Raw genomic sequence first — 13,750 nt, forward strand, 5'->3', positions numbered from 1 at the left:
TCCAGGCATTCTCCGTAGGGGAAGTTGACCATTTTTCCAGAGCCAGCTAAGGAGTCTTAGGCCGCATAAAGCACAGCCCAGAGAAAAATTATTTTTTATATATAAAATAGTTCTCAAGTAAGTAACATTGAATAGTTTTTCAAAAGAAAATTCTATAAGTAAAGTGTCTTTTAGCTGCGCGACACAGATCAAGGTGTATACTGTTGCGTTAACGGCCCCATCGAAGGTCTTTGGGTGTACAGAAATACAGTAAGTGTAGATTGAAACCCATTTACAGCCTTATCAAGGGTAGTTTCAGTGATGGCGTAGTGTGTAACGCTTCTTTAACTTAAAGATGGCCTGAATTCGAATCCAGTCATAGAAATATTCAGTTTCGCGGTGGGAGACAGCCGTCAGATAGAACGTCAGATGGCGGGACCGGACGTACAGCTAGTAGTCAGGGATAGCCACTTTTTAAATCTCGTTTCTTGGAGACTGATAATTTTTTATTGCAATTAGTAATACAACGTAATCCGCATCGACCGCATACAGTGGGGAGGAAGTGATTTGAGAGTGGTAAGTGGAAATAAGAAAGTAAGACGTAACAAGTTAGTATTGAGATAAGCTAAAGGCATTGAAGACACGAGGTCAAATAGTGGCGAACAATGCAGATTAAGTGACCCACGTATGGTCGAGGCAAGTGCCGATGTGGGGTCTGCTATGTATAATAATTAAGGGGAAAAGGTCTAGGTATAAAAATGTGCTCTTTACAAATGGAATGTTATCATCCTAGCATAATTTACTGAAAATTTACTTCACGTTTAGCAATAATAACCCAAATATAATAACTGAAATTGTTTTCTTTTACAGTAAAAGATTTTTTGATCAAGGATGGAAAAGGATATCGAACATAGCTGTAACATAAGATCTACGATGAATATACTTCTAGGTAGAAAGGTCGAACATTAGACGAAATCACTAAACTAGTTGAAAAGTATAGACTTAGGAACAAAAAGCTTGCAAATATAATTTGCTTGAGACCGATTCATCGAATGAGTTATTTTTCGAACCAACTCTTTCATCAGGTGAATCAAAGTCGGTAACAGCTAGAGCAAATGATGTGCCGCGAATTTGCTTGCAGTTTATGTTTTTTGTTGAACCACCCTCTTTCTGAACGCACTGAAAAAATGATTTTACAACTATCCCATATAAATAAAAAAAAAAAATTCAAAAAGTTCTTAGTGCCTACAGCAATGCATAGGTATTGTACATGGTAAGCTGACTGAGGATACAGGAAGCGTACGCCTGAAAAAATGTGCATGAACAGTCTGACACTTCATGTAATGTCTCTCAAAACCAATTTGGCACGCTAGCTAGATAGTGCAAAAAACTGATGAACGACTTTAGCTTTAATTGAAACCTCAAAAGACGAGCTCACGACCTAAGTTTCGACCAACACGTTTATTTTCGTCTCTAGCGTGAGTCTAATGCAATGAACTAAAGTGTTCTGAAGCTATTAAAGCCGGTGGATCACGCGGCTGCTAGGGTGTCGACTGCTACGGGGCCAATCGTCTTTTCAAATTTAGCCGCTCGGAGGCGTCTGTCATGAAGGTGGCGCTGCGATCAACTAGAATGAGCATCGCATTGCTGACTGGGTTGACTGGTGAGAACAAATCGCCACTGGCTGGTGCTGCCATTTGAAAAAGGGGAGCTTGTGTTGTTGTTGTTCTGCATTGCAAAGTTTGCGTACGCTAGCCGCTAGTCGACGTTATATTCAAGAACCTAGCCGGCCCAATTATTGTCAGGTAGGTCTGTGCACTTCGGGCATGTCCACTGTCCCGTCTCCCACTACTTATATTACATAGCAACTATCCCATCCGAACGGGCGGCAAAACTGCGTACAGGCTAATCGTACTTCAAATGAACCCAGTGTATGGACGTATGCGACTTATGTCTGTGCCATTGGAAGTTCCAGTAGCTTATCGATAAGATTTATGTCTGGCACGCCCGAATTTAGCCCAGAAACCGACGGTTTATTTCAAGCTTCGCAGCTTTCGGAAATACCAGAATGGACATCCAACGAAAAGACAATGAACGAACTGAAAACACACCGAACCAGCATCGACCCCATCCAATTGCCCGTCTGTCAGCTGGACGTTGAGTGGGATTTGATCAGGATCCGAAAATCGGTTGCATCAACCCATTCCTCATCCTGTGGTGAAGTTGTTAATAAAATTCGTGTCTGTTGTTTAGGTTGGTTTATGTTGATGCAACGGGATGCATTTGTTTGTTTCTTTGTGGTTCATGTGGCCGCCACCTCCCCTAATTTACCCCTCCACTGCTTTTGTTATGCCTGGTGTTACTCCCACTGCGACTACTGGCGTCGATATCTCTTTTAATACAAGTTCCAAACTCTTGCTGCTCCTGAGTTGTCCGTCGTTCCGTCTGAGGTGTGTTTCGCGCCCCCTTGTTGCAGTTTACTGAGTACCGAATATAGGATAGCTCTGAACTGACCAAATGGATCTGTTCGCTTGAAATGCATTAGTAGTGCCGTTAAATTACTAGGCATATCGTAATATTCTGCATTGTACCATTAGGCGTACCTACTATTATATTAAAGCGATTTTAAAAGCGATTAGCTGACAGATTTAGGGATCGTCTTCTGTTGCTCCTTCTCAACAGCGGTCGTTTTGTGTTTGTGTGCGTGTGTGTCGTCTGGGTGTTCGTTTTTGTGCGCCCTATGTGTGTATCGTTTCGTGCGCTCCTGCCCGTGCTACGATGACTTCTCTGTGCTTGTTTCACATTGATCTGTTAATGTGTAAAAGTAAATATTTATTGCTATAATGTGCCGGGAAGTACGCTAAGGAAGCAAATTCGTTCTGTTCGAGAATTTCATTCTGTATATCCTTGTGATTCTACACTACTGCCCTCATAACAAATGAATCGATTTCCTCCGACCATTGTATGTTGTGTATAGACGTTAAAGGTGTGTGCTAGTACGCTTACGCGTAGAATCGCTTCGTCCGTTCATATTTCGTTTTGTGGCGCATCCTTGTGACCGTTGTAGCCCGGACCGGCTGTGACACTAGTGGAAGTTTTGTCTGCCATGGTTCAACGTTGTCGTCGTCGTTATCGTCGCTACTGCTGCCGCTGCAGTTTTAGCGAGAGAGTTAGGCTGAACAGACTAAAAAACAAGTTAATAAGCGAGCTAACAAGCATGCAGGAACGAGTGAGTGAACTAGTTACTGAGAGAGTGAGTTGTATAAGGAGAGGTGAAGCTAAACGCCCGCCCTGTCGGCGGCTGGTCTGCTAGTTGGCTGCTGGTATATATGCTTCTGCTTGCTGCCTCTTTCGTTCGTACTAGTACTACTATTAGTATAACTACAATTGGTGCTCAGCATCGCCGGCGCTCCGCTTTGTCAGCAATGGCGCCTTCGCCGCGGCTGCCGTCAGCAGCGCAACCACCACTATTACTGGCTTCGCTTTCCACACGTCTTTTCTGTTTCTATGTATTGATGAAAAGCTGCGGCCGAATCGGTAGAGGCTCACAACAATATTTAATTGAAAGATAAAGGTAAAGTTATGACTAACTTTACTCGAACCAGAATTGAGAATATCTGTCATCGAAATAATGATAGCTGCTTATTAATACTGTACGACTGTAAAAACAAAAACTCGCCACTAGGAGCTAATATTGAAATATATTTCGCCAAAGTACTTAGTAGCTCTCTGAAATTTTATAATAATCATTGGCTAATCTCTTCCAATGTATATTAGATATAGGCTGATATCATCCTCATTGTATACCTATGCGTCTTTGGTTTGCCGTAGGTGAATTTGAATACATTTCGTAAGTCTTGGTAAAATGCTGTGGGGGAATGAGTATGTCATCTGTGAAGTGTCGACACTGTTTTTGAGGGTGATGATACGTAGCAGGAACACTGCTCATCCAAACTTACCCGTAGTGAATTGATGAGGTGTTTAGCAAACCGGTTACAGCTCGTACCTTACTAACACTTTTTGAGTTACCGTAATTTTAAATATAAACTACCAGACGTGTGAGGTCGTTGTTTCCTTTATCTTTTTTTAGGCTGATACCGATATATGCTAATAGGGACTAGAACAACTGACTATGTTGTTGGATTTTAGTGAGCGGGGAAGGTGGCATTGGCAAGGAAGAGGAAAATAGAGGGCGATAGGAAATGGATGACGATATCTATAAGCGCTCAACGATAAAATTTTAATTGCAGAAGATGTTGCCTTCGCGTACTTTCTTCGGTTGAACATTCTTCTCCAAGGTCGTTTATACTCCGCCTGACCATTATAACCTGTTTCCGTGTTTCGACCTAGAATTACACTAGCATATGGATCATTCCGTCAAATCATAGAAGTTTTACTGGCATACACCTCAGTGATAGTCAAGGCATTTTATGTAACTTAAATTGAATTTAAACGCCGCAGAAATGTCTACCTAAGGGAAAGTTAAGAGACCCTAATACTGCGTATACTATAATTGTAAATGTGTGACGCTGACGACAACTGACACAAGTATTTATGAACACGATTACCAAGTGTGGCTTACGCAGAAATTCAAGATTTCAAATGGTGGTCTGTCACTTCTAGTAATTGTTTGAATATGTTTAACTGTAGGTTCCTCTTTTAGACGACATAAAAAAGGTTTAACCTGTTAAAAATCCACATTGATATGCAAGTGTTCTAGATGCGGCCAATGGCCATCTAGTGTTTTCTAAATCTTATGTGGCATTCATAATTTCAAATACGATAAATAGATGAATATGTTTGCTGTAGTCTTCGTATAATCTAAGTTGGTTAACTAGGGCTTCAGTACCGGGGTATTAATACGTAAGGAGACGTTAGATTTCTGAAAAATTGAAGTAAGCAGCCGAGGAGCAACGTCAAAGTATCAGTTTCTATCAAGTTCCATAAAGCAGATACTCTAGACGATTGTTCTGCTAATACACACATACAGGGTCCTCGCAGGCTAACTGATGTACTGGTACAATTCTCCAACGAACTGTCTTACAAATGTTCGGGAGATTAACATAAGTTAGGGTAGAAGTCCTATGGACATGAAGAGGAGCTATAAAGCTGCTATGCATATTAAAATAAGATTCCACAGATGCCCTGTTATCTGTTGCACTGGTGCAGGGTTCCTCTTTGAGCTCATTCGTTATTTTCTAATCATACGCGCGCTTCTCGTTTAAAAGCTTAAGTTTAAAAGTTAGACGGTGTATGTAATGCCTAGCTTTGCGTATATATATATATATATATATATATATATATATATATATATATATATATATATATAGGCGGTACAGGCATAGTGCTATTGATAGGTAAGCATTTCGCTGGAGCACTCAGTAATCGCTGATTTCAGCCCTGCAATCGACACGTGCTATGCTATATGCGCGTTTGACTAAGGTGGTCCGGATTACTTGATCTAAATGTGTATGTGTTCTAAAGTGGTAAAGAAGCGTTCCTTGCTCTAATTGTGACGTCGTTTGCCAATATATAACGCTATTAAACAAGAGCTGCACCGGTGAACGTGTAGAACCTATGTTTTTGTTTCGTTTCTCATAGTTTATTAAGCTTTTACAGTTTACACTTGAATATGCAGCCACTAAAGTGGCTCTCATAAACAGTTTTGCGTTACATGATCTGTGGGATGTCTGCCAAAGCAAGCGTTTTGTGTTGAAGCTTGAATCAACGCATCTCCAGCTGATGAATTCATGGGGTATCGACTTTTTTACTTAAGTTCTGCATATTCAGTATTTCGGTTATAATTCTAATCATAAAAAAAGTCGTTATCTAACCGACCGAGCCCGTAGATTCCGAGTTCTGCTTTCGTGAAAAGCTTTCCCGATTGTGGCAACATGTTTGTGTGCCTGGGACATCTAGTCACCTACTGTATGGTCTTCGACATTCCAAGCTCCATTCTTGAAGCGTTTGCACCATTCAGGTATTGTGTTTCGCTTAAGGCCTTCTTGCCTAATGTCTAGACCAACCTTTGACGACCTTCCGCAGCGCTGTGCTTTTTGAAGACCAAAGTTTGACCACCGAACGGTGATTTTCAAGATCAAAAAGATATTTCTATTTTGAACTCATTTCTCCTGGAATAAATTCAACTCACAAGCTTCTAGAAGACTGAAGTATCTACCAACCAAATTTAGTTTACTCACAGCGCTTAATTCAAAGGTTATTAAACTTCAGAGTCAGTCGTATGCGTTTGTAACAGCCTAATGTAAAAAATAATAATAGGGCGAACTATTTTAGTTAAATATATATTAGATACAGAGTTCATCCTGACGAATGAACTATATCTTAGTCTATATCGACGTATTCTAGTATTCTGTTCGTTCCATGAGCTAAATCAGTATTTCCGTGTTATATGGGGCATGGGTGGTGTCTTTGAGCTTTTCTGTTCTAAGCGACTGGCGCCCAGAAAGATGACCTTTTACAAGTTGAGTTTTCAGGTTCAACTCATACATTTCATTGTTGTTTTCTACGTAGTTTAATGAGAGCGTTTTTAATTTATCCTTCGATTTTCAGAGGAACAAACAGACAAGCAAAAAACTCATTCGGAGACCGGCAAAGGTGTCAATAAGCGTGTGACAAAAAAATATGTCGTCAGGGGGGGACACAAAACCCCCGGATCCGGGGACGGGAGGAACCCGTGTTGCACCTTTGGCAACGCCAGTCGACCTTGCACGTGTCGTTGTAAAGCCAGCACTTCCTGAACTTCCATCGGTATCTCTGGCGCAAGCAACGCATACTAGTCACTTAACGGGGCTGCCAGCTCGAGTGCAACAAACAGCAGCAGCTGCACCACCAGCTGCTCTTACAGGCACAGTCATTTCAGCTGCTCCCGCTTCGCAGAATACCGGAAGTGCAATATTTACGCCATCGTCGCATCTGATTGTCCCAGCAGCAAGCAAGACTGCCTCCCTACGACCACCAATTCGACCATTACATCCAACTCCCGTAGTAGGGCCCGGTGTACAAAAAATGATCACTCCAACGGGGGTAAGCCCCGTTAGCGTTAAGGCGACTCCAACTGTAGTTCAGCACGTGTCTCGTGCGCCTGTCGTCCCTATGCAACAACAGCAAAGTGGTTCCGCTAAACGACCTGCAGCAGCAAATGCCGCCACTGGAGCTACTGTTGCTCCAAACGCCTCGTTGATTCGTGCTCCGCAGTTTAGCTCACATGTGCCACGTGGCCCTGCAACAGTGGCGAGTATTACGGCAGGACCAAAAACAGCCGTAGCAACACCCATCATACGACAGACCGGAACGGGAGGGCAGAACGTTGTATTAGCTCCTACCATACCAGTTGGAGCTACAAGAACAACACAAGGAGCCACGTTAACTGCAACAAGATCATTTGCACCAGTTACGATGGTCGAGGTCGCCAAGCCAGGAGTTAGTGTAGGTGTTAGCCAGGGTGGTCAGCAACTTCATTTGGGTCTCCAGCCTAGCATCACGATTGAATCGAGCGTGGCACGTGCTTCTGGCACCAGCCACAAGACTCAGACAGTTTACGCCCCTGCCATATTCCAACCCGTTGTTTCCGGTGCAGGTGGCGGAGATAAGATTGCGCCGACAACGGCTACATTCTTTAAGACTACGAGTCCAGCAGTTCACCAAGGAGCTCAGTTTACTAAAGGCGGAACGACATTTACGCCAATCACAACATCTCAACCACAGGCAGTGGTTCAGGCGGCCCAGGCTGGCGTTGCGCCTGTCGTAAGTATCGCAGGCGGTGTAGTACCTGGAGTAGCAGCTGGAACGCAGGCTGTGACAATTACGAGTAAAGTAAGTGTAGTGACCTCTGCAGCGGCTGGCCAACAGCATTTCGGCAAGGTAACTCCACAACCGGTATTCGTTGCCAACAATAAAGCAGGAGGAGTCAGTAACGTTGTAATTACTACATCTCAAAGGCCGGTAAGTAATTCCTGATTGTAATAATGTGGCCTGCCAGACCTGACGTATCATATAGTTTGGTCGATATTTTGCTCCAATATGGTGTCAGTGAGATTCTTAGAACCTTCCGGCAGTAAAAAAAGAATATGGTCTGGGGCAATGTTTAGCAGCAGTAGTGGGTCTGGAACTAGGAACATTTTTAGTGAAAAACCAAGGGTCGCAGGTCTTAACTACATTAAATGGTATGTCTTTTTAATAAGACGTATTTCAAGCACATTTAGATATTTGAGATCCTAGTATATGAAAAACATTTATTCTTTTGTTTTGTAAGAGAGGAAACCATTTCAATCTAATAAACAGCGTCAATATTCCAACAACAACGTAAGTTAGTCGGTTATCGTTGATTTACGCTACGCATAGTGTATGTCATCAATTTTTCGGAGTCATTTGTGGAATAGCACTATTTTTCACCTAAAATTTCTGATCTTCTCTTGACTCTTTTTGACTGAAAATATAGACTCGGAAATGCGAAACTGCCATTGGATTCGTTAGATACAAATGGATGGTCTTAGATAGTGTTAACGAGAACTTTATTGCATTTTGGTTTGGTGTGGATAGGTACGTAACGTTACAACAACTCAAGTAACAACAGCAGTAACGAACGCCAGCAACCTTTCAATACCAATGGCCAAGGTATACCAGCAGCAACCACTGACCGTGTCAACTCAAAGTGCGGATCTTGAAGGGCAGCCGCAACCTATTGGCTTTATGACAGCAACGGGCCCCCGCCTGCAGCTCCCAGTGATAAGCGTGGGCGGTCAAGGGGTCGGAGCGGTGCAAGGCGCTGCTCCACCTGGTGCGGTTGTTCTGGCAGGGCCTGAAAGTCGAGCAGGTGCTACTGCACAGTACGCAATGCCACCAGGAGCGTACCTCACTTACGAAACGTATCCAGCGTACTTTGGTGGACAAAGTGGCACATCCACGCCTGTGCACCTTACAACAGCAACAATACCTGGTGTTCGAGCGGTGTCTCCGCGGGCACCCTTTAGCGCTCCTCGACCACTCATGGTTACGGTAGACACAAAAGTGCATCCGGCCCCCAACGCTCAGACGGGCGTCATATCTGTTACAGCCAACAAAACTGGTAGCGTCCACCCCTCAACCCCAACACCAACGCCATCTTCCACAATGACGGTAGGGGTTCCTTCTACTACCATAGAGACAAGTGGAGGAGTAACGGTGACGCCAGTAGAAGTTCCTACCTCTTCCACAACTCGTATTGTAACGAGTGAACCCGTAGTCGGCGGAAGTGGGGCCAAGCTCACGACTGCTGCCGAGCATACTAACAAGCTTATGGAAAAAGTTATCACGCAGAGTTTAAATACACCCGTAAATCCTCCAACGGCTCCACTACCACTTTCGCTGTCCATCGCGCCAGCATCGGTTAGCGCCCTTTCTGGTGCTGCCATCACGTCGGTGTCAGTTACGCCAGCAGCAGCAGCAGCAGCAGTTGTTGCGGCTCCTGGAAGCACGGGGAGTCCATCCATTAGCAGCCCTAGTAGACCGTCGATTTTGAGAAAACGGCCTGCAACGTTACCGGACCAATGTTTGCCTTCGCCTTCGATAAGTAGTTCGCGAAAGGAAACTAGCAAAGATGACAGTGCGTCTTCAACGGTAGTGTCTGTTAAGCAGGAGTCAATGGAAGATAATAACAACACGAGTGTTAATATAATACAATCGACTGGAGGCGGAGAGAGCCAGCACACCACTGTTCAGCACCATCAACATGCACAAATAACTGGTCTTGGAGGACAAAATGGGCAGGTAGCTAGCCCCCGCAAGAAGCCAAGAAAACAACTGCTGCAGATGGCCGAGGGCGAGACCGCAAATGTAATATGTACCGGCGCGATCACAACGAAACGGAAAGAAAACGGCCGTGGAGAGACTCTGGTGGAACGCGAACCCGCGGGCAGCCCTGGAGCGGGGAAACATCCGCCACAGCAGCAGCGGCCGCAGTTATTTGGTGCACAGTTCCAGCCAAATTGGAAAGCGCGACTCAATCATTTTGTGCATCATTCAGACGTCCGGAGTAGAGATGATAAGCGGCCAACAGTAAATGAGCTTGCCAACCAAAAGTGCGCCGCTCAAAGAGCACACGGGTGGAAGGTTTGTTTTATTTTTTTGATATACCTTTGCTGTAAGAGTGTTTATATAATAATTAGTCAACAACGAAATGTTTGAGAGGACATTTGCAAATACTATAAATATGTGTACAAATATTAACACGGTATAAGAGAAAGAAAGTTTCGCAAATTTGAGTAACATTGGATTTTGTCTTTGGCCTTTGTAGTCTTCGCGGATACCTAAGAAGGCTGCGTAAGAAAAGAATACTAAACTACTTCCATTACCTTGGTAGACATGGCCCATAGCAAATACCAGTGCTTGTAGATGACATCGAATCACTTTCTATTTCTACTAATAATCTATTCAACTTTCTGTTACAGCTTTATCACATTAAGGGTCAGGTGGAAGAAGTAGAGACAATAGAGTCAGATGTGTTCCAGAGATTCAGTAAGATTCTCGACGAGTTCGAGAATTCAACTAACCATAGACCCTCCGAAGGTAGCGGGACCTCTCATCTTTCACCAGAAGATGAAAAAATGTTTAATAAAATTACTGACCTCATAAAGGTAAGTTTTCCGAGTATCAAGTCTAAGTTTCGCGTCTAGAAAACTTTCGAGAAAACTGAATATTACTTCAAGATGAAATTGGTAGATATAACATATGTGGATTAAAAAGTAATTGTCACATAATTTCTTACAAGATTCTTTGTGAATTACAAGCCTCACCAGACTTAGAGAAGCCTTCAAGGGTATGCTCTTAGGATTTTCTTATCGTGGTTGGTATGGGTTTACAAGAAGTTTGCCATTGACGTGGAGTTTATACCACAAGATATAGAGAGCGTTTATTATTTTTCTTTCGCAGCAATTTATTGTAATTGTCTGATGGAGCTCCACCTTTCGGCAATGATGATAAGCATCACTTTAGTTATTTCAAGCTCAATTTACTGTATATGTTAGGGTTCACTACCTAATGCCAAGATGTCATTATTGTGCGGTATCTTGCAGGGCAACCTTCAACGGAGCAAAATAATGCAAGATCAGGTGGGCGAGGTAAAAAAGCAGCTTGTGAAAGTTCTCGATCACAAGCCACGCGTGCTCGATGTGATTGGCAAACACGTCAGTAAGCGCCCTCTTAAGAAACGAGAGAAGCTATGAAAATGTATTGCCAGACTCGCGACTTTTGAGTTTAAGGTGGCAGTCTGTTTCATTGAATTTGTTGTTGCGGAATTAACTCCATTTGACGGCTTCACCGCTGAATATTACAATATTCAACAAAAAGTCATTTAAAGACAATAGTAAGGCGGTTTCGCATGTTGCTTTGTCTATGTCATTGCCGTTACGACATTATCCCCAGATATATTTCGTTTTTACTGCGCTGCATTTTTGTTCCACCAGATTAAACTGTACAAATCGATACTCTTTTACGCGCCGAGGAGTGCGCAGACTTTACGACCGTATGAACTCTCCCACAATAATATTAATGTCGGTAAATTCAAAACAAGCCATAGAAGCTAGTTGTATATAAACCCACTACTATTTTTCATAGGGTCATTACCTAATTTTAATACAGATATTGTTTCTAAAATCTTTAACCACTTAAAAGTTTGTACAGAAAAAAAAACGTATCTGGTATTCAATTGCCATATATACTAACGAGAGCATTTTGTCAATTTTTTGTTAACTGCAAGCCCCAAGAATTCCTTGTGTTCATCGTCAACGTTATCCAGTCTCGTTTCTAATGAAAGTGACTTCCGCCTTTCATGTAGTTTTCATTTTTTTTTAGATGTACATCGTACGCATCTTAACGATAAAAGCTTATAATTATATCGCATTTGACCACAGATCAAAGATTAAGTCAGTAGCCAAATCGATTATGTATGTGACAGCTATCTATTTGTACGTATTGGGGGATTTGAACTGGTTCTTGTCAACTCAGAAGCGATATCCTTATGAAGTCTATACTCAACGTTTCTCATCAAAACGTTTATTGCCAGTATAGATTATGTGACGCACCTGGCATTGAAGTTTCGATAATTTTTATCAATCCACCCAACTGTCACTGAAAAAGGTAGAAGCAATGTATGACCTCGCTGCTGTGGGCCCAGTTTTTTTTCTGTTCATAAGCTGACAGTGCAGGGTGAGAAACAATTGTGATTCTGAGCGACTGAGGTCGCCGAGCTTCATCTGTGGCCCTCTTAGTCACCGACTACAATACTTGTGTATTTTTGTATCAAAACAGCAAGACCAAGACCAAGAGGTTCACCGACCAATAAGACCTAACTGTCGTTTGTATACGGTTTTTGCATACCTCTAAGTATATCTGGCTGACTTTTGTGGATGCCTTCATACGACGGTAACCTAAAAAGTAGCAGGAAGTAACAAAAGACGAGATGTCAACAGCAAGCATGTACAGGACAAAAAGTCGACCTGCGATACTGGCTCAGAGCTGGAGTTAACGGCCGGCCATGTCAAGAGCTCCGGTGTTGTGAGGCGAGTGACTAAAGTGCGAATTGGCAAATACTATTAGTAATTGTTGTTTAAGCTAAAATGCAGGCTTTAGAGTAGCGGGCAAGTCACTGCTCGTTTGTCGGAAAATGTTAAAGAGTTTGTGTATCGAATTTTGCTCTCTGACCAAGGATGTCGAATATAGCTAACCAAAAATTAGTCAATCTGTTCGAATCCAATGCAAAAGTAGGAGGCATTTAGAGAAGCTATGGAGTACCACATTAATGCCATGCCGCATTCCATTTTTAAATGCCCCCAGCCTTTTCGCAGACATGAAAGAAGTATACAAAAGTATCGTCATGCGCTTAAAATCCCGGGTCGTACTAGGGTATATTTAAGCTCAACCGTAATAGAGCCCAGCTCGCCTCGAACATAGCAGAGTGATATGTATATATCAGATTAAATAACCTTTACCCTAACAACAGCAACAATAACAACAACAACAACATTCATCCAATTTGTGATCTCGAAGTAGACTCTCCCTGTACATATATAAGTGACTCTTAAAACATGGAAACATGCTTTTCTACTATAGAGGCAGTTATCCTATTTTATAGACGATAATATTGATATTGATGCAATAGATGTATAGATTTGTACATGTTGGATATAGTCTGCTGCTAAGTGCGAGAGTCGCTGGTAGAAGCGAATCGAGATGAAGCTGTGAGCGGTCAGGATGTGACGAAATAACACGGTTTATGCCGTACATCGGCTGTGCCCATATCTAGCTCCGTTAAGTCGTTGCTACGATGGCACGCGCTGTGGCATGCTGGCGCTGTGTGTGACATACCCCAACGCGCAAATACCAATAGCGTTTTTCTATTATTAGTATTTGACATATTACGGTTTGCTGGGAAAGAAAAAGCGGAGGACTGGTTTGCTGTTAATATTTATGCAGATAACGTGAGGTCCGTGCAACTGTTTGTTAGAACCGAGAAAACGAAAAACGGGCTGCTATTTCTTGTTGATTTGGACTTTGCGTAATTTAAAATTTATTGGGAATCTCACAAAATGTATTGGAATTCACAGAAAAATGGAACTGTAATATACCTAAATCCCTTAGATTATTCGTGCATCTATCTAGGCCCTGGTGACCTATTACAGTTATATATTATCAGCTAAACACTTGTGGCACAGCGTGGCAGAACGTTCTCGAAATACCATATTTTCTATCGGCTATATACACACAACATATATATATA

The 13,750-nt window shown here is 42.6% G+C and overlaps 1 protein-coding gene across 3 annotated transcripts; it reads left to right on the forward strand.

The window, feature by feature from the left end:
* The first annotated feature begins 1,621 nt into the window (after nucleotides 1-1,621).
* Nucleotides 1,622-13,507, forward strand: Sap130 (Sin3A-associated protein 130). Of its 3 annotated transcripts, none has more exons than XM_022804057.2 (5): nucleotides 1,622-1,784; nucleotides 6,550-7,941; nucleotides 8,539-10,086; nucleotides 10,425-10,610; nucleotides 11,049-13,507. In XM_022804057.2, exons 2-5 carry the CDS (start codon nucleotides 6,622-6,624, stop codon nucleotides 11,196-11,198), a joined length of 3,204 nt encoding a protein of 1,067 aa, XP_022659792.1. In that variant the 5' UTR covers nucleotides 1,622-1,784; nucleotides 6,550-6,621; the 3' UTR covers nucleotides 11,199-13,507. The 3 variants fall into 3 exon arrangements, with proteins under 3 accessions (XP_022659792.1, XP_022659794.1, XP_022659795.1); XM_022804059.2 differs by lacking the exon at nucleotides 1,622-1,784 and adding an exon at nucleotides 1,802-3,208; XM_022804060.2 differs by lacking the exon at nucleotides 1,622-1,784 and adding an exon at nucleotides 3,239-3,553.
* The last annotated feature ends 243 nt before the right edge of the window (nucleotides 13,508-13,750 follow it).

This window comes from Varroa destructor, unplaced genomic scaffold (genome assembly GCF_002443255.2).
Source record: "Varroa destructor unplaced genomic scaffold, Vdes_3.0 BEIS01000004.1, whole genome shotgun sequence".
Classification (NCBI taxonomy): Eukaryota; Metazoa; Arthropoda; class Arachnida; order Mesostigmata; family Varroidae; genus Varroa; species Varroa destructor.

Bases quoted from the DNA above. Each gene is read 5' to 3' on its own strand.
- Sap130 (XM_022804057.2), top strand. From the start codon at position 6,622: ATGTCGTCAGGGGGGGACACAAAACCCCCGGATCCGGGGACGGGAGGA. The intron at 7,942-8,538 runs GTAAGTAATTCC...TGGTGTGGATAG, and splicing joins TTACTACATCTCAAAGGCCG to GTACGTAACGTTACAACAAC. The intron at 10,087-10,424 runs GTTTGTTTTATT...TTTCTGTTACAG, and splicing joins AAAGAGCACACGGGTGGAAG to CTTTATCACATTAAGGGTCA.